The 21,657-nt window shown below is 46.3% G+C and overlaps 1 protein-coding gene across 5 annotated transcripts in view; it reads right to left on the bottom strand.

Annotated features, from left to right (window-relative positions):
* Positions 1–21,657, bottom strand: part of PDE2A (phosphodiesterase 2A) — an 806,220-nt gene that overhangs the window by 372,459 nt on the left and 412,104 nt on the right. For all 5 annotated transcript variants that reach the window (XR_012220656.1, XM_073548493.1, XM_073548490.1 and 2 more), the window contains one exon: positions 5,974–6,063. Coding sequence is in view for 4 of the 5 variants with exons in the window: in XM_073548493.1 (XP_073404594.1) it covers positions 5,974–6,063 (90 nt within the window). In the remaining variant the exon portion in view is untranslated. The remainder of the gene's footprint in view (positions 1–5,973; positions 6,064–21,657) is intronic.

The following is a 21,657-nucleotide window of genomic DNA, read 5'->3' as shown; positions in this document are numbered from 1 at the left end:
TCCTCTGGCAGATTGCAGACCGGTAGGACGCAAGCTTCACGTTCGTAGTGCGCCTTCAGCATGTTGACGTGAAAGGCCTTGCGCCTACCCCGAGCATGGTCAAGCGTGACCACATAGGTGACCGGGTTGAGCTGTTGGTGGACGACGTATGGGCCTTCCCAGGCTGCCTGAAGCTTATCCGTCGGTACAGGGACCAGCGCCCACACCTTTTGACCCACCTGGTAGGTCCGCTCCCGGGCGTTCTGGTCGTACCAGCGCTTCTGGTCAGCCTGAGCCTGCGTCATGTTGTCATGCACCAACTGCGTCAAGGTCTGCATCTTGTCACGGAAGCGCATGACATAATCCACGATGGACACTTCTGTGGGGTTTGGCTCATCTTCCCAGGATTCTCTTATCAACCCAAGGGGTCCCCGGACTCGCCTGCCATACAGGAGCTCGAAGGGGGAGAACCCGGTCGAGGCCTGCGGAACTTCTCTGTAAGCGAACAGCAGGTGTGGGAGGTACCGCTCCCAGTCGCGCCCTTGGGTCTCAACCAGTATGCGGAGCATCTGTTTGAGGGTACCGTTGAAACGTTCACACAAACCATTAGTCTGTGGGTGATACGGACTCGATACCAGCTGCGTCACCTGCATTTTCTCACAGAGAGCCTCCATTAGGCGAGACATGAATTGGGGCCCTTGATCGGTAAGCATCTCCCTGGGAAATCCTACTCTTGAAAAGATGGTCACCAGTGCGTCAGCCACCTTATCTGCCCTGGTTGAAGACAGAGCTACTGCCTCTGGGTACCGGGTAGCGTAGTCTACCACGGTGAGAATGTATCGCTTTCCGGAGCTGCTGGGGACGGACAGCGGTCCTACAATGTCCACCGCGATTCTCTGGAAAGGCTCCTCTATCACCGGCAAAGGAATAAGGGGAGCCTTAAGAGCAGGCCCCGCCTTACCCACTTTTTGACAGGTGGCGCAGGAGCGGCAGTAGTGTGTTACATCTGTCCCCATCTTGGGCCAATAGAAGTGTTGAGACAGCCATGCCTTTGTTTTGCTGATCCCCAAGTGTCCAGCGAGTGGAATCTCATGGGCAATCCGCAACAACTCGGTTCTGAACTGATAGGGGACGACCAGCTGTCTTTCCCTCAACCACTCCTTTTTAGGATCTCCGGGTACTGTCTCCCGGTACAACCTTCCTCGTTCCCAGAACACCCTCTCCTTATCAGACTTGGAGGTGGGCGTCTCGGCGAGACCTCTCAATTTCTCCAGGCTGGCATCTGAGTGCAGAGCAGCCTGGAACTCCATGCTGGAGGCTGCCAGAAGTGACGTCAGGGTCCCCTCTTTACTGGGACCCTCTGGAACCGGCTCTGGGTTCACCTCTGGTTCAGTCTCTCCTGTAGCAGCAGAGGGTCCAGAAGACAGTGCGTTACCTGCGATCTGGGCACTCTGACTGCGTGTGACAGCTGCTATGTATGCTGTCTCCCTGGGGATTTCTACAGACCCACCAGCCGGTGCGGGCTTGGGCTCTACCTCCCCATCCACCCCCAACACTTCAGGAGCAGTGCTACTTATGGGCCAGTTACCTTCCTCGGTGGCACTGGTCAGCTGCATGGCATTACCTTCCTCATGGTCCCCATGCACCTCCCCATTTCCTTGAGCACCGTTGCTTACTCCTGCCAGGAGTTCCTCAGCCGTCTCACTCCGCAGAGTGACGGGGCTGAGCACTTCGGTACCTGTGGACACATCTACCGCTTCAAAGAAAGGGTTAACGGGTTCAGTCGGCACAGATACATCAACATCATCATCATCCTTCCTAGGAGAAGAATGGTTATCAGTTTGCTTTGGTACATTCACATCAGCATCAGCATCATACCTGGGGAAGGAATGTTTGTTAGTTGCATCATTACTCATCAAGGCATTAGCAGGTAACACATTCAGTTTCCCGTCATCATCATCATCATCAGGGTTAACGTTACCCTTATTATCAGTTTGGGGAAGGGTGTCAGGGACGTAGTATGCAACCATCCGCCCCAAGTCAGTCCCCAATAAAACATCAGTGGGCAGGTTTTCAGACACTCCCACCTCCCTCAACCCGCTCCCGGCACCCCAGTCAAGAAAAACTCGTGCCACTGGCAAGGGACAACGGGTGCCTCCAATCCCGGTGACAGTCAGGGTTTTCCCCTCAACAAACTCTTCAGGGGCCGCCAGTCCAGGACGGATGAGGGTTCGTTCAGCCCCGGTGTCCTTGAAGCCTGTAGCAAGACGGGCCCCTACCTGAACAGGTTCAACGTTGTCGTCAGCCCTCCCAACCACACCTCCCACCAAAAGAACAGAGGCGTTGGGCCCGGGGGCCTTGGCTGGGGGGTTCTTCGGCCTATTCGGACAGGCGTAAAAGAAGTGACCAGGCCGCTGGCAGTGGTGACACAGGCGACTGTCAGTAGCCGGCCTGTGGTTGGCAACAGGGACAGGGCCTCCGGAGGGACGGCTAGCTGGGGCATTGGGGTTGGTTGCTGGCTTACCCCCTTTCCAGCTGGTGGCGACTGGCCTCCGCGTCTCGGGCTTCCGGTTGGCCTCGTAGTTGTCGGCGATCTGCGCCGCTTTGTCCGCGTTCGTTGGTTCGCGGTCCAGGATGAACTGTCGGACCTCAGCTGGGCAGAGATGCAGGAACTGGTCTTTGATCATCAGGTCCCGTAGCTGCTCAAAGGATTCAACGGACAGTCCATGGATCCACTGGTCAAAGTGGGTCCTGAGTCCTTGCACCACATCACTGTAGCTATCATGTGGGCCACGTTGGAGGTGTCGGAACTTCTTTCGGTATACCTCAGGTGTCAGCCGATATTTGGCGATCAGCGCCTCTTTTATGGCGCGATAGTCATCATCATGCGCTTGCGGAAGAGAAGCAAACGCCTCCAGAGCTTTGCCTTTTAGCCCTGGGGTCAAGTACCTGGCCCATTGGTCTTCGGGCAGTCGGTACTGTCTGCAGGCTTTCTCAAAGGCTCGCAGAAACGTGTCCAAGTCCCCATCCTTTTCCATCACGGGAAAGTGCTCTGGTCGGGGTTTAGGAGTCTGGACGCTGCTGGGCTCACTGCTTCGGGCTGTGGGGGCATTCCCACCCCGCTGGAGTACCTCCAGTTCATGGGCCCTCTGCGCCTCCCGCTCGGCTCGCTGCTCTGCTCTCTCAGCCTCAGCTTGGCGCTCGCGTCTCTCCGCCTCCCGCTCGGCTCGCTGCTCTGCTCTCTCTTGAGCTTGCTGGATCAGCTGCAGACGTCCGTCACGGTCTTCGGCAGGGAGTGCGTCCAAGGCCGCTTGCAGGTAGGGGTCCAGCGTGCTCTGGTTGAATGTGGGGCCCGCGCTCATGAGTGGAGCCTCTGCTGCAGCCCCATTGTCACTTGGGCCAACTTCTGCGCTCGCTGGATTCTGGTCGTTGTCCAGCTGCACTAGAGCTGCGATCATTTGAGCTCTGTTTTTGTTCGTGGCGTCAAGGCCTTGGTACGTGCATAACCCAGCAAGAACTTCCTTTGTCTGCCGGTTGTACCAAGGTTCTCCTTTTGCCGCCAAGGTTGCCAAATGAAAGATAGAAAAAGAAAAACGAAGAAATGGGAGGGAATACTTGTACGTACACACAAATGTCTCAGAACTAGTAACCACTGAGTCTGTTCTCCAAAACCTATGATGCAGGATTCCCACAGGAACCGTGCAGGTTTTTAGTGAGAGGAATGATTGCTCAAACCAAATCACTAATGCTCTAGGATTATCCCACCGCTCTGCCACCAATATGTGACGAACAGCCCACCGCCGTTCGTCCACTTACGGGCGACACTAACGGGGGTCCCGCTGCCACCAAAACGCGACGGACAGCGGACCCTGTGTCACCACTATGTCACAATCCCACCACTGACACCGGTGTATCAGCGGACGGAGGGGCGTGACACAATGCCGGCACACGGCTATCACAGGCGCAGTGGGGCTTATCTTAGTTATCCCAACACTGGCACCATGTGACCAAAAATATCCAGCAAGCTAATCTCGCTCTACATTTTGCCGCAGGGGGAGTTTAATTTGGATGCCCCACCACTGCTATCAATCTTCCAAGTACTGCGGGGATTTATGTATATCCTACTTTCTCAGTTCCACTTTGGAACTCGCAGCTCTCCGGCGCCCCCCTTACCCTCAGGTCAGTCAGGGAACTGCACCTAGGATAATTAGTCGCCGGACGGGCTGCCTGTTGTGAACCGGCAATTAGGCTTCTGCAGTAAGGGAATTATCAGCTGTGGCCGCAGCCCCTCATTCAGCTATATAAGACCCTTCTAGACTGCCAGCAAGCCGCAATAGCCGTGCACAACGTGCTGCCACCAGTCACGGTTACTTAATTCACAGTGTTAAATTAAGAGGGTCCGTGGCAAACCCCTTGAATTAGTAGCGATTATCTATCAAAGGCGTATAGTTCGAGTCTTAGAGCATAGAGACAGATCTAAATAATTATTTCATTTATTTTCCGAAAGAGGACAGTGATTACAGATAAAAGTTGCTATAAAATTGAGACATAAAATATGTACAGTACAGGTATAAAATAAAAGTGGAGAAAACAAAGAGAGTACACTCACAGTTCCATATTGTTCCTTAGGCAGACCATGCGGCTAAGGTGGGTGGAGGCGGAGCTGCACTTCTCCGCTCATCTGGGGATCTTTCTAGCACGACGACTTGAGCTGTTCTGCTCTGGTTTTGTCCAGGAAATGCTTTATAGACTTGCTATGTGACATCACGGAGAGATGCATGCTGGGTTAATCCCACCTCTCTCTTTTGGATGTAGAATTACACTAGAAAACTTATACTAATCATAACTCCGTGGGGGCAGCCCGCACAGACACATATAGGGCATCATTGGTTGTGATTTGTTGAGTACAATAATTCAAGACCAAATATGCAGTAGTTCTGATACACCGTTTAGCTGGAACACATATCTCAGGTTCTGAAAGGATTACACTTCGCCAGAACCACGGCAGCGACGCTGTGACCGCCCGGATTGCAAAAATGTGATTTTCATATCTCTAGGGTATTTGGTTCTTATGGTATAGTCTCTCATAGTTTTATTCGTTTCAAACAAAGAAGTTTTTCCCGCTCTGAAGAGGAGAGAAGGAAACAAATGGTTGTAACAGCAGGGGGGTCTCCTATTACTAGTGCGAACACAGGCTGTAGAGGAGGGGGGGTGGCACTGCTCTGTGTGTGTGTGAAGGGAGGAGGGATGAAGCTGCAGAGCTAGCAGCCTGGATTGTCATATCTGCCGGATCTTTCTGGAAAGTTACAACAGAAAACATCATATTTTGTGGACAAAACCCCATACCTCACAGACATTGTACATCACAAGGAGGTTAGAATGGATGAGAATGGGTGAGAAGAGGGGAGAAGGCGAGAGATGGGAATTGAGGAGAAGGAGATGTAAGGGGTAGAAGGAGAGAGAGGGTAAGAGAAAGGGAGATAAGGGCGAGAAAAGGGAAAGAAGGGGAGGGAAGGTGTGAGAAAGGGAGGGAAGGGGAGAGAAGGGGTGAGAAGGCGAGAGAAGGGCTGTGAAGTGGAGAGAAGGGTAATGAAGGGAAGAGAAGGGGTGAGAGGGGAAGAGAAGGGGTGAGAGGGGAAGAGAAGGGGTGAGAGGGGAAGAGAAGGAGGGAGAAGGGGAGGGAAGGGGAATGAAGGGGACAGAAGGGGTGAGAAGACAGAACAGGGAAGAAAAGAGTAGAAAAGGGTTGAGAAGAGAAGAGAAGGAGGGAGAAAGGAAGTTGAGAGAAGGGGAGAGAAGAGAGGAGTTACATCCTGCATTATACTCAAGAGCTGCACTCACTGCTCTGTTGATTTATTATGACAGCCGTTATCTGAATGTCTGCTGACTATATCCATAGACAAGACAGCAGAATTATGAGCGCTGCAGTAGAGTATAATTCTGTCTGTGATAAGCGGCTTTTGCTTGCGTTGCTCGATGTTGTATAAAACTCACCACTTTTGGCAAAACAGAAGTAATGGCATCTTTGATGGCTTCCCGGAGGCGAGGGATGTCGATGGCGGAACCAAGTGTCAGCAAAGCGTCCTGCGGGGAGAGAAGACAGAAGTGAATGCAGGTGACCATAGACGCTGCACCTTTCCGGCAGTTTTGTGCTGAAGACCAATAATTAGAAGGCTACAATGTGACACTAGTCGTTCTCAGAGCTGAGTGTTTGTTACAGTTATATCCAGTCCAGACTAACTTCTGATTGATTTTCCCTGCACTGATACATTGTAACACGCTGTAACCTGGCGGCTGCCCCATTCTAATTTCCAATATACGAGAAGAGATGAACAATCCTCATAAACAGAAGTGTTCTGCCGATCTCGCCGATGATTGGCGCTCGGACGCCGCGGTTCTAGGATGCGACGTTCCTCCGGTTATTTCATTTTTCATTATTATTTCTCAGGATTTCAATTTTGTTTATAATAAAATATGAGATGAAGATAAAATGAGAAAATCTTCCCCCTCCGCCCCCACTCCCCCCAAACTACCGCTCCGGCGCTCGCCCCCCACGTGTCACACAATCCTGCCGGACATGGATACCCATCCTACATTGTCGTGTTGTGATTGTTCCTTTGTATCATATCTGTGCTGAACAGACGGCGCCGACTCCAGCAGCTCGAGCAGCGGCACCATCGGCGCGGTAATTCAATGTACTGACAGCATTGTTCATTTCTTCAGTCGTATTATCAGATCCAAAAGTGTGCTGCAGTGTAAAGCACAGAGGACTCAGATCCATCATCTCTGCAGACTACTGAGCCTCTTAAGCTGCAGATTGTTAGATCACTGACCTCATTGCAGAGCATTGTTCTGCCCCATCTACCTCCTGACAGATGCATAATTATAAATCACTGATCTGCAGCAGCTGCGGGCAATCAGCACAAGTCATTGTATCACAGCCCCACACATACCACCATCACCCTCCTCTTTACACAAGGGGCATCAATAACATGGTGGCACAAAGGGGGCATTAGAGAGTGGAAGACTGTTCTTATATGGAGTCTTATATGGAGGCACAAGCAGGGTACAATTAGTGGTGAGGGCACAAAGGAGGCACTATTAATGGTGAGGGCAGAGTGGGGGCACTATTAGTGGTGAGGGCACAAAGGGGGTTCTGTGTGGAAACCAGATTATATCTTAATTACCCAGACGACTATGTTTAGCAAACCAAGAAGAATGGACTTTTTATCTGTATGTTGGCTTTTGGATTTAAGTGTTGGTCAAGAAAACAGACTTTTGTTTGTGTAAGCCTGGAATATTGACTTGTAAGCTGATATTTGATATAACATAGTGTGCTCTTATCCTCGATGAATAGTGAGGTCTGCTGATATGCTCATTATACATGGTCTAGCCCAGATAGTTTGTTGATTTTTAAAACAGAGGAGGAAAATATGTGCAAACGGATAACATAATCAAACAAGGCAACTTGGTTGTCACCATTCTTATACTTCTCTGTGAGGTTGGAGTGAAGGACACTGGTTAAATCTAAAAATAGGTTACATGCCTCTGTATAAAGAGACTTTTTCTTCGGGTCAGTGGGACTCTTCAAGATTGAAGAAAGGAATGTCCAGCTCCACGATGTAGTGAAAACATATAAATCCTTTTATTCACTTAATCCATTCAAAGGTGAGGTTAAAAGGCCGCACAGAAAAACAAGGCTTGCGTTCTCAACGCGTTTCTGGTGACTAAGGGTGCGAAGTCACCAGAAACGCCAGAAACGCGTTGAGAACACAAGCCTTGTTTTTCTGTGCAGCCTTTTAACCTCACCTTTGAATGGATTAAGTGAATAAAAGGATTTATATGTTTTCACTACATCTTGGAGCTGTACATTCCTTTCTTCATTGTTCTAATCCAAGCGCTTTGACACAGCGGTCTCGTGCTCCGATGTCAGGATGCGGTCTCTGGTGAGCTGGATCTTTTCATTGAATTTATTACTCTTCAAGATTGTAGCTTAGGTTACAATGGAACCGGCTGGTAGAACATAGGACTGCTTTATTGACCATCATTGAAACCCCAGAGACGTCTTGAAGAATCCAGGTTGGGACATTCAGTTCACCTGGCCACATACTTCACTGCTTTCAGTTAGCTTCCTAAGCTTGTCGCTACCTCCTCACTGTGGGGGCCTGCCAAAAGTGGGGAGCCACTGGTCGAGGTATGCAACACTGGAAGCAGCTCAAATCTCGGCGAGACAGCGGAAGGGTAAGTGTTGTGAGTTCATTTTCTGGTCTACCAGTTGTGAGTTCTCCTTCCAGGCTCCCTCTGGTGGTAACAGGAGGTAGTGAGGCTGATTTAATCAGTGGAGATCTGCCACCTGATAAGGAGGATGACGATTGGATCTCTGGAATCTCAGACTGGATTTAAGACAGCCGACGCCCTACTCTGGTGCTGGTGATTCCTTCTGCTTGTCAGGTCTTGGTTCTCAGCTCTGTTCCAGTCAGCTCAAGCTAAGTTTTTCTGCTAATGTTCACACTTGATTTTGTTGTTCTATTCAGTTTTTTGTGTGGTCAGCCAGCCCCGGCTGGGGCTGTGCTGAATTTCCACTCTTATTTATCTGTATTTGCCAAATTGCTTTTTGTCCCTTATTAGATTGGTCTCTTTGCTCTGTCTCAGAATATTTCAGAGTGCTGATATAGTGGGAGAAGTCTAGTGACTTCAGGGTTAATTTTGTTATCAGAAGTTTTGGACATTATTTTGTAGGGTTTTGGGCAGATTGCAGACAGTGTCTTTCCTTTCCTCTCCTTTCTACTTAGTTTGGGCCCCATCGTTTGCTCAGCCTATTTTCCTGCCTGTGTTTGTGTTTTCATCTTGTTTCACCGTCAATACATGTGTGGGGGCTATCTATTCCTTTGGGGTCTGCTCTAGGGCAGTTAGTTTTCCCCTTTTCTTGCTTTAGGCTTTAGTCCTCCGGCTGTGACGAGGCGTCTAGGTTCATCGTAGGTACGCTCCACGGCTGCTGCTAATTGTGTGGTTGGGATCAGGGATCTGCAATCTGCATAGTTACCAACCTCTCTGGTTTTTGTGGGGCTTAGCTTGTTTTAGGTTTTTTCCTCCTCGGTGACCCATTCATAACAGGTAAGACTCTGTACTTTGCACCATCTTGGGGGTAATTGCTGGGACTGTTCTGTTTGCTATTGTGTGCTGTGGTTCATTAAATTATTGCCACACACTTTTACCCTCACTCTGTGTAGTGTATTGCCCACGGGGAGAGAGAGTGGTCATTCAGTGGTATGAGCCCTGGTCCATGCAGACTTGCTAAAGACAGCCGGGCCAGCAGATGAAAGCACCCACTGACCACCGTGTCTCCACAGGCACTATTAGTGTGGGGGACACAAAGATGGCACTATTAGTGTTGGTGCACAAAGGGGGCACTATTAATGGTGGGGACACAAATGGGGCACTATTAGTGGTGGGGACACAAATGGGGCACTATTAGTGGTTGGGGTACAAATGAGGCACTATTAGCGGTGGGGGCACTATTACTCGTGGGGGCACTATAAGTCGTGGGGGCACAATGGGGGCACTGTTTGTGGTTGGGGTACAAATGAGGCACTATTAGCAGTGGGGGCAATATTAGTGGTGGGGGTACTGTTATTCTAGGGGAAACAACAGCACGGTACTATTAATACTGTATGTAGGGCTCCAGGTGGGATTCTTACAGGTTATAGGACTATCGAGTAGAAGAAATCAGCAGATGAGAAGTGGAAGTCTTCATGGTGCTCTGGAACAGAGGGAGAAGAGAAAATAATGGGCTCCAGACTGGAAATAGATCAGCTGGGAGTCACTGGATTTAATTCCTACAGAGCTGGTATCTACCACTATACGGTCACTGTTTGGCTGGAATTTTTGACTCACTACAGTGTGTTTCATTACTTATAATATGAAGTTGTTATGGCGGTATTATATGTCCATAGAGTGCAGCATTACTGGCAATATTAGCCTCTGATAACTGGGATTTGTTCAGTAACAGTATGGTGGTATTATTTAGTCACATCTGTGTATGCTGGTAATATGGTCACAGTGTGGCAGAATTACTTGTCTATTATTGGTAATACTGACATACATACTATATTAAATATATACAGTGCTTAGCATAACAATACAAAATACTCCCACAAATATCAGCCATTGATTGCAAAGATTTGTTATTTTGCACCCAAAAAAGTTTTTTTCCTGACAAATCCATTCAAGACCATGTTGCCAAAATGAGTACACCCCAACGAAAATCCTAGGCGGTAAAGTTTAGACTGCAAAGTTCTAATTACCAAAAATTCACCTACAGATAAGTCTAATTACACTGGTGTCCAGAGACCGGGGACTATAAAAGTGTGATACCTAATCCCTTTCCATTACACGCATTCAGCAATGGCACCACATGGAAGAGAAATGTCACAAGACCAAGAAAGAAAATAACTTCTTTATGCAAAAAAGGTGACAGCTACAAGATTAGAAAATCTTTACATATCAGTCAGATACTGGAGTGATAGTGATAGAAAATGCAACAAAGATGGAGCTGCAGCATCTCTGAGACGTCCAGCAACCACAGAAGTCATCACCTGAACAGGAGGGAAAAAAATCCACTTGTATGTTCCCTGCTGTTATCTAAAGACATAGAAAGCTGGACCGCGGACACAAGCCCGGGCACACCGCAGAGGAGCGGCAGCATGGGGGACGTTCAAGGCGGAAGCCGCTCCCAAAGCCCAGACACAAAAAGCCATCTACAATGTGTCGGGACGTATACTGAAAAATATGGAGACACTAGGACTCTGTACTCTGGAGGGATGAGACCAAGAGAAAGGTTTGTGGAACTGATGGCTGCAAAATTGTGTGATGAGGAGCACAAAGAGAAATGCCTGGTGCCCCCAGTGAGACCTGGTGGTGGCCGTGTCCTTTTTCTGCTGGTGTTGAGGAGCACATGATCTGTTGGTGTCTGGGAGCACATCAGCTGCTGGTCTCGGGGTACACATGAGCTGCTGATGTTGGGGGGCTACATGTCATTGACGGGATGGCAAAGTCACAGAAGCCCTGCTCTATTGTGACAGAGAAGATGCCGTCATCAGTCCAAATCCTCAGTAAACGAGCATTTCTCCCACAAGACAATGATACAAAACGCTCATCTGCTGCATTTAAAAAGAACAGGTGACAGTGACTCAGTGGCCAAGCGTCTCCTGATTAGTGATGGGCGGTCCCGTGGCTGTTCTGATTCGGCTGAAGAGTTAAAAAAAAGTTGGGTTCGGGTACCAGAACAGTAACCGAACTCGGACCCCATTCAAATGAATGGGGGGCCCGAACATCCAGCGTTTGCCATACACACTGTCATGTGCATCATCATTACGGTAGGTCAATGAGCAGTGGCTCCCATACATCGGCTGATGATAGAGTACTACTTTCATCAGCCTACAACTGCTGACACTGATAACAGCGAGAGCAGGCGGCAACTGATGGGAGTAATCATCAGCCGGCGCCATGAATAAATAATTTAAAAACACGACGAGAGGTTCCCCTCTATTTTTGATAACCAGTCCAGCAAAACTAAAAGCTGTGGGCTACAACCCTCAGCTGTCAGCTTCAGCAAGGCTGGTTATCAAAAATAGAGGGGTCCATACAGTGTTTTTTGAATTATATAAAGAAATCATTTTTAAATACTCTGTGGGCCCCCTTCAATTTTGAAAACCAGCCAACCAAAAGCAGACAGCTGGGAGCTGCAATTATCAGGCTGGTAAGGGGCTATGGATATTCCCCCCAGCCTACAAATAGCAGCCCGCAGCCACCCATAAAAGGTGTATTTATTTGATGCGCCAAGCCTGGCACTTTCCCCAACTCTTCCCACTTCCCCTGTAGAAGTGGCAAGTGGGGTTCATATTTGTGGAATTGATGTCACCTTTGTATTGTCTGCTGACATCAAGCCCACGGCGTTGTAATGGAGAAGCATCTATAAGACACCTATCCATTACTAACCCCATATTTAAATTGTAACTAAACACATAGCGGGAATAAAGTCCTTTATTTGAAATAAAAATACTCAACGTTTTACTTTTTTATTTAAAAATAAAAAACACAGTTATATTTACCTAACGCCCATTTCATTGAATCCCTGGTGCCCTGTAAAAACAGAAAATAATAAACATTAATAATACTCACCTAACACCCATTCCATCGAAGCCCTGGTCTCCTGAAAAAAACCCCCAAAATAAACAGCAACCATATTCCTCACCTGTCCGACATAATCCATGCCTGAGATAAGTGGTTTTCAACCTGGACTGTGCCAAGATGAAGCCATCCATGCTGAAATCCATGGGAGAATTAGATGCTGCGAGCACGGCGTGAGTAGCGGTGATGTCATCGAGGTTACCGCGGGTTACTGAGGCTGCGCTCCCAGCTAACTTAGCTGTGAGCCAGGCCGATGAACTGCGGTGACCTCAGTGAGATCATCACTAGCACCGTGAGAAAGTCTCACGGTCCAGTGCAGAGCTCAGTGAGTTCACTACAGTTCGCCCTAAGAAATTTCTCATGATTGCTATTTTTAATTTTCACTTTTTTTACAGGACACTAGGGCTTCAATGGAATGGGCATTAGGTGAATATATCTGTGTTTTTATTTTTAAATGTGTGTTTATTTACAATTTGACAATGGGGATAGTAATGGATACGCATCATATAGATGCCTTTACATTACTAACTTGTTTGCTTCATGTCAGCAGCCATAAAACAGCTGTCATCAACCCCACAAGTATGAACCCCACTTGCCACCGCTACAGAGCAAGTGTGAAGAGACAAGCAAAGCGCCAGAACTGGGGCATCTAATAGAGTTGATCTGAAAACAAGACACCTCTGGGGAGCTCTGAAGAGACAAATTGTCACCACTCTCTATCTGGCATCCAGGCTCTAGAGCTTATCCTGAAGAACAGAGAAAGAAGGATTATGTAATTTGTCACCAACTTGTTCATTCCAGCCGTCCTCAAACATCATGGAGGTCATACAGAAAATTAGATGTAGTAGGTATTGATGTGGGGTGCACTCATTTTTACATCAATTAATTTGAGTAAAATTGAACATTTAGTAATGAGAGTTATATTATTAACCGGTGATGTTATAGGGTAAAAATGTTCTATGAAATTCACAACTGTAATAATGTGGAAATTGTTTTTGTAGCTAGTGAGATATTGATTGAAAGCTTAATTATCACAGGGGGTGTACTCATTTATGCTGCACACTGTATATATATATATATATATATATATATATATATATATATATATATATATATACACACATACACACGCACACACACACACACACACATGTATCTTAGCGGTAGAACTGGGGCAGCCAAGCAGTAAGCTGGTGATGGTGATTTGAAGCCAGAAGTTGCCCTGAGACGACAGGACTCTAGTTTTGCCGGTCTTCTGGTGTCACAATCCTCAGGCTGTGAGCTGTGGCCAATATTTTTGAGACTGATACAATTTTTGTTTTTCACAGTTTGCTGCTTCATTTTTTATAGTGGCAAGTCCCAACTTTGAAATTCCTTCTTGACTTCATATCATTAAGCCCCATAGGAGGAAATACAGAGTTTTGGAGATCCCCTATAATTCTAGATCTTCTCATTAGCTCAGGAGAAAGTGTTAACGAGGACAAGGCAGCTGATATCACCCTGTCATGCTGAATACTAAGAGCAGGCTGGGGGGTTTTAAAAGGGACTAGGGCTTCAAATCATTGTCTTCTTCTGTTAACAATGGTTACCTCAAAAGAGTCATGTACACTCATCATTGCATTATATACTTATACTTTATATATTTATATACTCATTATACACTCATCAAAGCATTTGACAAAGTATCTCACACAATCCTTATTGAAAAAATGACTAAGTATGGAATGGACAAGGCAACTGTTAGGTGGATTCATAACTGGCTTAGTGATCGGACCCAAAGAGTGGTTGTAAATGGCTGCACATCCAGTTGGAAGAATGTCTCAAGTGGGGTACCACAGGGCTCTGTCCTGGGCCCTGTATTGTTCAACATCTTTATCAATGATTTAGATGAAGGAATTGAGGGTAAACTGATTAAATTTGCTGATGACACAAAGCTAGGAGGGATAGCTAATACTAGAGGAGAGAGAGAGGATTCAAAAAGATATAAATAAACTGGAGAAGTGGGCAGCAACTAACAGAATGGTTTTTAACAGGGAAAAATGCAAAGTACTACATCTGGGCAATAAAAATGAAAAAAGCATATACAGAATGGGAGGAATAGGGCTAAGTGACAGCACATGTGAAAAAGACTTGGGCATACTAATAGATCACAGACTGAATATGAGTCAACAGTGTGGTGCAGCAGCAAAAAAGGCAAAAGCAATTCTAGGATGTATTAACAGAAGCATACAGTCTAGATCACGTGAAGTCATTATTTCCCTCTACTCCTCTTTGGTCAGACCTCATCTGGAATATTGTGTCCAGTTTTGGGCGACACATTTTAAAAAAGACATCAACGAACTGGAGCAAGTTCAGAAAAGAGCGACCAGAATGGTGACCGGTCTGCAAACCCTGTCTTATGAGGAAAGGTTGCAGGATTTGGGAATGTTTAGTTTGCAAAAGAGAAGACTGAGAGGAGACTTAATAGCTGTCTACAAATATCTCAAGGGCTGTCACATTGTAGAAGGATCATCTTTATACTCATTTGCACAAGGAAAGACTAGAAGCAATGGGATGAAACTGAATGGGAGGAGACACAGATTAGATATTAGAAAAAACTTTTTGACAGTTAGAGTGATCAATGAGTGGAACAGGCGGCAACGAGAGGTGGTGAGTTCTCCTTCAATGGAAGTCTTCAAACAGAGGCTGGACAGACATCTGACTGGGATGATTTAGTGACTCCTGCTTTGAGCAGGGGGTTGGACCAGATGGCCCAGGAGGTCCCTTCCAACTCTACGATTCTATGATTCTATTATATCAATCAGGTTTTACAGGCAAGGGCATTGCTGTTTGTAAGATTACCCCTAAACCGTTCATTTATTGGATCACCACGTACATTGGGGCCCCATCCTCTCTGTATATTGGAGCTGGGGCTTCAGTCTCTCTGTACATTGTAGCTGGGGCCCCATTATCCCTGTACATTGTAGCTGGGGCCTTGTTATTTTGCTCCTTGTTTTCTTCGCCGTTAAGTGTACACAGTCCTCCTGTCATCTCTCTTTCTTGTTCACATTGCAGTTTGGATTAATAACATGCAGAAAATAAAATCCTTCTCGAGGTGTGGGGCGGAGGGATGTGCTGGGTGCGGGGAGCCTCCTCCTCGGCTTCTGAAATTTCTTGCTGATTGATGCTTTTGGCGCCTCCTGAAAATGTCACAAAATGCATGAGTAAAGGTCGCGCACAGACTGACAGGTACAAGATGGAGGACGGCGGACCAGGGGACCATTGACTGTACTATAAGTGGCGCCGTGTCACATGTTATATCATCAAGGGTGTCATATACAAGGGGGTGTGGCTGACAACCTCAGGCAGGTTGGCAGTAACAGGGGGCCGGGCTGACAACCTCTAACAGTGACACTATGGAGGCTGTTGCAGATTTTCAGTATTTGGCTTCACAGATAAATATCTGATTCATCTTTTCGGGAGGAACGTCGTCCATGCAGAAGCGGAGGCTGAAGCCAGGACTGACAACCATGAGATCCGGAGGATTAGGATGTGTGATGGAGGCGAGGACGGTTGAAGGAGATAGATAAGCGACTGAGCGGGGAGGAATGGTGGACGATAATAGGAGAGGTCACAAGCATGAAGGGGAAAGTGTAAAACTGAGGAACAATAGGAAACTCCAGGACGACGTCTAATTGAGTCCTCCCAGTAATGAGGTATTGATCCCGCAGCACGGCCTCTATCTGATCAATGAGCCGGGAATGGGGGAGGGGCAGCGACACAGCGGAGACTCATCACCCACAAAATATCCCATCAATAGGTTCCCTAAAGGTGGAAAACAAACAATTAGGAGCCGGGGACGGGACTTACTGCACTGCTACATACAAGAGGCAGCAGTGACAGGGGACAGCTCTGACTTAAAGGGGAACTCCACGTTTAACGAGACGATCTAAGCTGATGCAAATAACGATCAATAAGTTTATATGGGAAATTTCTGCAACTTCCTAATTTACTTGTGTTTCTACAGCAAAGGGGAAGGAAGCAGCTACAAAGGGCAACATGACGGGTACACGAGCGCTGAGGATACAATGTCTTTGTTCTCATCTTTTCAGAACCTGGAAGGACTTGAAGTTCCAACTGCAGGTAGAACGCCTCCTACCTAAATGTGGGTGTGAAGAATGGCACCAGAGACATCACTCAGAATTCCACCACTCTGACCACATATGATGAACCCGCACCTCGTCACCCGGCCTGACGTCCTTATTACGGCAGACGGATCATGTAGTGCGGTCTCCCCACTATCACCGACATGACATTCCACAGCCCCTGGGAAAACATAAGGTCAGCTTGGTACAGCTTTACACAGACATCCACTGTCCACATGGACCCAGGGAGGCACGGGGAGCGAGAGGATGTGGCCCACGCAGTCACTGATGTGGCATTAGACTCGCTCGCAACCCTGACAGGCTGAGTGGTCCCTTTTACTAGCACCAGTGAAACAGCACCTATTCAGCCTGGTAGGACTGCCACCAGTTTCTCGTTAGAAATAAACCTGGTCCATTAACCAGATTATACTGGGCCAGAAACCAGCTCCGGTAGCATGGAAAGTCAAATCGAGAAACAGACGAGTGGATTTGAGTATCCAGATAAAAGCGCAGCACAAGGTTAAATTATATATTTAATCACCTAAAGGGCACATTACACAATACACTATAAACACAATGGTTACACATATACAATGGTCAGATATGCCAATACAGGTAGTGGTAGGACAAAAGATATAAAAGAATATATGGTCAGTTACCAGTTGATTCAAGGCCTGGCTTTTGGGGGAGGGGCTGCCACATGGAAGGCTTGTGGTCCCTACACGATATGTCGCTGTGACCTCCAGAGAAAAAGCCAAAGGCCACGATTTACACGAGCATTTATCCACTTTGGATCAATACCCTCCTGCCCTCTGGGCAGAACCTAAATCCCCTCCCCTTGCTTCTGTCAGCTAAAAACTCCAAAACCTAAGATGAGTCATAACTCTTTAATGAACGGTCCTAGGGAGGCGATTTTGACGCCATGGGATCTGGCTGGGCCCCTGCTACATGTTGAGACCAATCACAGCTTTGCTATTTGGTTTCTACTGGCTGTTCTATGTAGCTCTATACCCCTGGGTGCTAGAAGAGGTCGAGATCCAGGCGGGCGTTTGCCATGTTCTGGGGATCTTGGCAATATAAATGTTGTATGGCTAGGACGTATAGTATCTCCATAATTCCTTATGGAATCATATCCGAGTCAACAAAGCAATTTAGACTGCATCGTTTGGATCCACATGGCAAGCAAGCCTTTTGTTCTGAGCTTGGCTGGGTCAAGGTGTGAGATCTGTCTCTTTCAGCCTTTTGACGGTTGACTCCCCCCACACACACACACTGCTGCTAGCTGCACACTGAAGGGAGTCTAGGTGTTCTGTTACAGCTGCACACTGAAGAGGGTCTAGGTGTTCTGTTACAGCTGCACATTGAAGGGGGGTTTTATAATCCCATACCACAAAGGATACAAATGATTGACATGAAATTATATCTCCCATATTCTTCGCGGTGGGTTATAGCCTTATATGAGATTAGCTGATAAATACAGTGGGGAAAATAAGTATTTGATAAACTGAGGATTTTGCAAGACAGAATCTAAAAAGAAAATCACATTGAAGGATTTTTACATAATTAATTTGCATTTTACTGCATGAAATAAGTATTTGATACAATAGAACACCAGAGCTTACTATTTGGTGCAGAAACCTTTGTTTACAATTACAGAGGTCAGACGTTTCCTGTAGTTCTTGACCAGGTTTGCACACACTGCAGCAGGGATTTTGGCCTCCTCCTCCATACAGTTCTTATCCAGATCTTTTATGTTTCGGGGCTGTCTCTGGGAAACATTGAGATTCAGCTCCTTTAAAAATTTTCAATTGGGTTCAGGTCTGGAGACTGGCAAGGCCACTCCAGGACCTTGAAATGTTTCTTAAGGAGCGGCTCCTTAGTTGCCCTGGAGGTGTGTTTCGGGTCATTGTCATGCTGGAAGACCCAGCCACTACCCATCTTCAAGGCTCTTACTAAGGGAAGGAGGTTGTTGGTGAACATCTCGCGATCCATGACCCCATTCATCCACCCTTCAATACGGTGCATGAGTCCTGTCCCCTTTGCAGAAAAGCACCTCCAAAGTATGATGATTTCCCCACCATGCTTCACAGTTGGGATGGTGTTTATAGAATCATAGAATCTTAGAGTTGGAAGGGACCTCAAGGGTCCTCGTGTCCAACCCTCTGCTCAATGCAGGATTGACTAAACCATCTCAGACAGAAGTCTGTCAAGCCTCCTGTGTTCTTGGGGTTGAACTCATCCTTCTATTTACAACAAAAACAGTGAAGGGATTCAGTAGTTGTATGAGATCTGCTAGTTGTATATATTTACCATCTGTGTGTGATGTCTAGTTATATCACAGATACGAAGGGATTCAGTAGTTGCATGAGATCTGCTAGAAACAAGTTAGAAAGAAGAAGAGCATAAAAAAGAGGAAAAAGAAAAGGAAGAAGAAATCATGAGGAGGAGGGGGAAAAAGGAAAAAGAAATTAAGAAAAGCGTAAGAAAGGAAGCAACAGGAGAACAATGAGAATAATATAACAGGAAATTGACGAAGAAAAAAAGGGAATATACAACAGAAATATGGAAAAAGAAAAACTCAAAAGAGAAGAAAAACAAAAACAAGAGTTAGTAAAAACAAGATAGGAAACAGCAGGAAGGAGGAGGAACATGTAGATTAAAAATATAAAAGAGGAAAAGTAGTGGCGTTGGAAGAAAACAAATTCGCAAGACGACTTCACTGCAGTCAAAACAGGCAACACTCGCTTTCATATCTGCCCTCACCTCTGCTAAACAGGCCTACTTCACAACCCAAGGCAAGTCTTCATCGTTCAACCACCACAACCCCTTTGTATACCAGACCAATCCCCAAACCCCATAACCTCCCTCTCCAACATCACTGAAGGGGAGCTTAATTGTCTCCTCTCCAAATCGCACCTCACAACCTGTGCACTTGACCCCATCCCATCCCACCTCCTCCCCAACCTCACCACCACTCTTATCCCATCCCTAACCCACCTCTTCAACCTATCACTAACGTCCGGTACCTTCCCTTCTGCTTTTAAACATGCCACACTCACGCGTATCCTTAAAAAGCCAACCCTCGATCCAACCGCTATGTCCAGCTATCGCCCAATATCGCTGCTCCCATTCGCTTCTAAACTCCAGGAACAGCACGTCCACGCTGAACTTTCCTCCCACCTCTCATCTAACTTGCTCTTTGACAATCTACAAACTGGTTTCCGCCTCCATCACTCCACTGAGACAGCCCTGACCAAACTTACCAACGACCTACTTACAGCCAAAGCAAACGGACAGTACTCTATACTCCTCCTTCTAGACCTGTCCTCTGCATTCCATCCTTCAGACGGAACCTGAAAACCCACCTCTTCAGGAAAGCCTACCCTACAGCCTGCAATGACCCCGCTGCTGCCTCCTCATCACTACCGGAGATATCACCTCAACCAACACTGGAACTGCTGCAACCCCCCAACCTACTGTCTCCTTCCCAACCATCCTGTAGAATGTAAGCCCGAAAGGGCAGGGTCCTCTCTCCTCTGTATCAGTCTGTGATTGTTAGTTTACTGTCAGTGATATCTGTAATTTGTATGTAACCCCTTCTCATGTACAGCAGCATGGAACCAATGGTGCTATATAAATTATAATAATAATAATAATAAAAAGTAGAGAATGAAGAAGAGGAGGGAAAAAGAAAAGGAAATGAAGAGAGAGCAAACAACCGGAAAAGAAAGAAAGAAAAGAAAAAAGAAATGAAAACAAAAGAAAGTAGTAGAAACATAATTACATTTTCGCCAGGTTTTTGGCAACAATAACTCACAATTTAGTTTAGCTTTCTGCTTTTTACATCATTGTGGCTTTTCCAGGTATTTTAGAAAGATTCATAAAATTAGACTTCTATAAAAAAAAAATGCAAAATTTGCCGCACCTCTGCTCCAGTCGTCCTCTGAAGTTACATTATGTGCGTTAGTTTTTTGCCCACATTTTTCTTGATATTTTGCAACGTAAAAAGTCTTAAACGGTTAAAGAAAAAAAAAAGACAATTTGGGGCTTTGTATAAAATTCATGAATCTTCTGCTCCCATTTTTGTCGAATTTGGCACAAAAATGTGTCAGCGAAAACCAAGAATCAACAAAGAAAAATGACTTTAAAAAAACCTTCTAAATGATTAATCAGGAGCAAAGTGGAGAAAAAAAGAAGAGGAGAAAAAAGAAGGAAGTGGAAGAAAATGAAGAAGTAAAACAATAGAAAAGAGGAGAATAAAGAGGAAAGGGGGTGGGATAGAGAGGAAGAAGAGTAATGTAGCAATAAGATGATAAAATGCGGGAAATAAGAAGAAAAGGCAGCAGAAGAGAGGAAAGAAAAGGTGGAAGAGGGGATATTCAGGAGCAAAAGAATAAATAATAAAGAAATATGGAAAATATAAGAGACAAGAGGAAAGAAGAGATGAAAAGGAAGAAAAGAAAAAGGAGAACAAGAAGGAGGAAAATGAATGAGGACGAGAACGAAGCAGAAAAAGAGAAGGAATAAGGGGAAGAAAATAGAAGAGGAAGAAAAGTAGATAAAAAGAAATGGGAGGATAAAAAGATGAAGCAAACAAAAAAAGAGAAGGAAGAAAAAGAAGTAAAAATGGAAAAAGAGGAGGCAGAAGAACGGAGAAAAGATGGATATGAAGAAAATGAGGAAAAGGAGGGAAGAAAGACAAGAGACAATAAGAAACAAGAAAAACCTGATGCCCCGGATGGCTCTGAGGTTGTGTGGAGTCTCCCCCTCATTTGACTCTTTGGAGATGTTATAAGTTTACGGCTAAGGAGAGGTTATGTCTGGAAATAAAACCTCAATTCGATTTGGAAGCAGCGATGGAGCGCTGGGATGTTCTGCATTAACGATAATGAGCGGCGCGGACTCAACGGGTGTCAGGACAATCACTGCTAAAAATACTCCACCTGCCAAGTGCAGGACGCGCAAATGTCAATGAGGCCAGGACTAAGTGTGTTATCTGCAGCCGAGACCTCGATCCAGGGGCCGAGATTCTCATAATAACAGCGTAATGTAATATTCAGTGATACAGTGTAACAGAATATATATACGTCACCATGTGATACAACATACAAGAGCTCCACAATGTAATACTGTACCGCACACACATGACATCATTTACACTGTACATTATAATATACACTTTATAACTTCGCCTGTAACATACTGGGAAATGAGAGATTTCTCCAAATGTTACTTGTCAGCGGAGCGCCCCCTCTCCATAGTCATGCATTACTACAGCCTCGCAGTTACTAATCCCAGCTGTGCCCATGAAGAAGCGCAGGACGCAAGGTTGTGGGAATATACAACAGCTGCAGGCTTGTGTTGG

The sequence above is a fragment of the Dendrobates tinctorius genome, unplaced genomic scaffold, assembly GCF_039654945.1.
Source record: "Dendrobates tinctorius isolate UK_male_01 unplaced genomic scaffold, ASM3965494v1 ptg000157l, whole genome shotgun sequence".
Classification (NCBI taxonomy): domain Eukaryota; kingdom Metazoa; phylum Chordata; class Amphibia; order Anura; family Dendrobatidae; genus Dendrobates; species Dendrobates tinctorius.
Note: the sequence above shows the minus strand (reverse complement) of the source record. Positions and strands in the feature narration are given on the sequence as shown.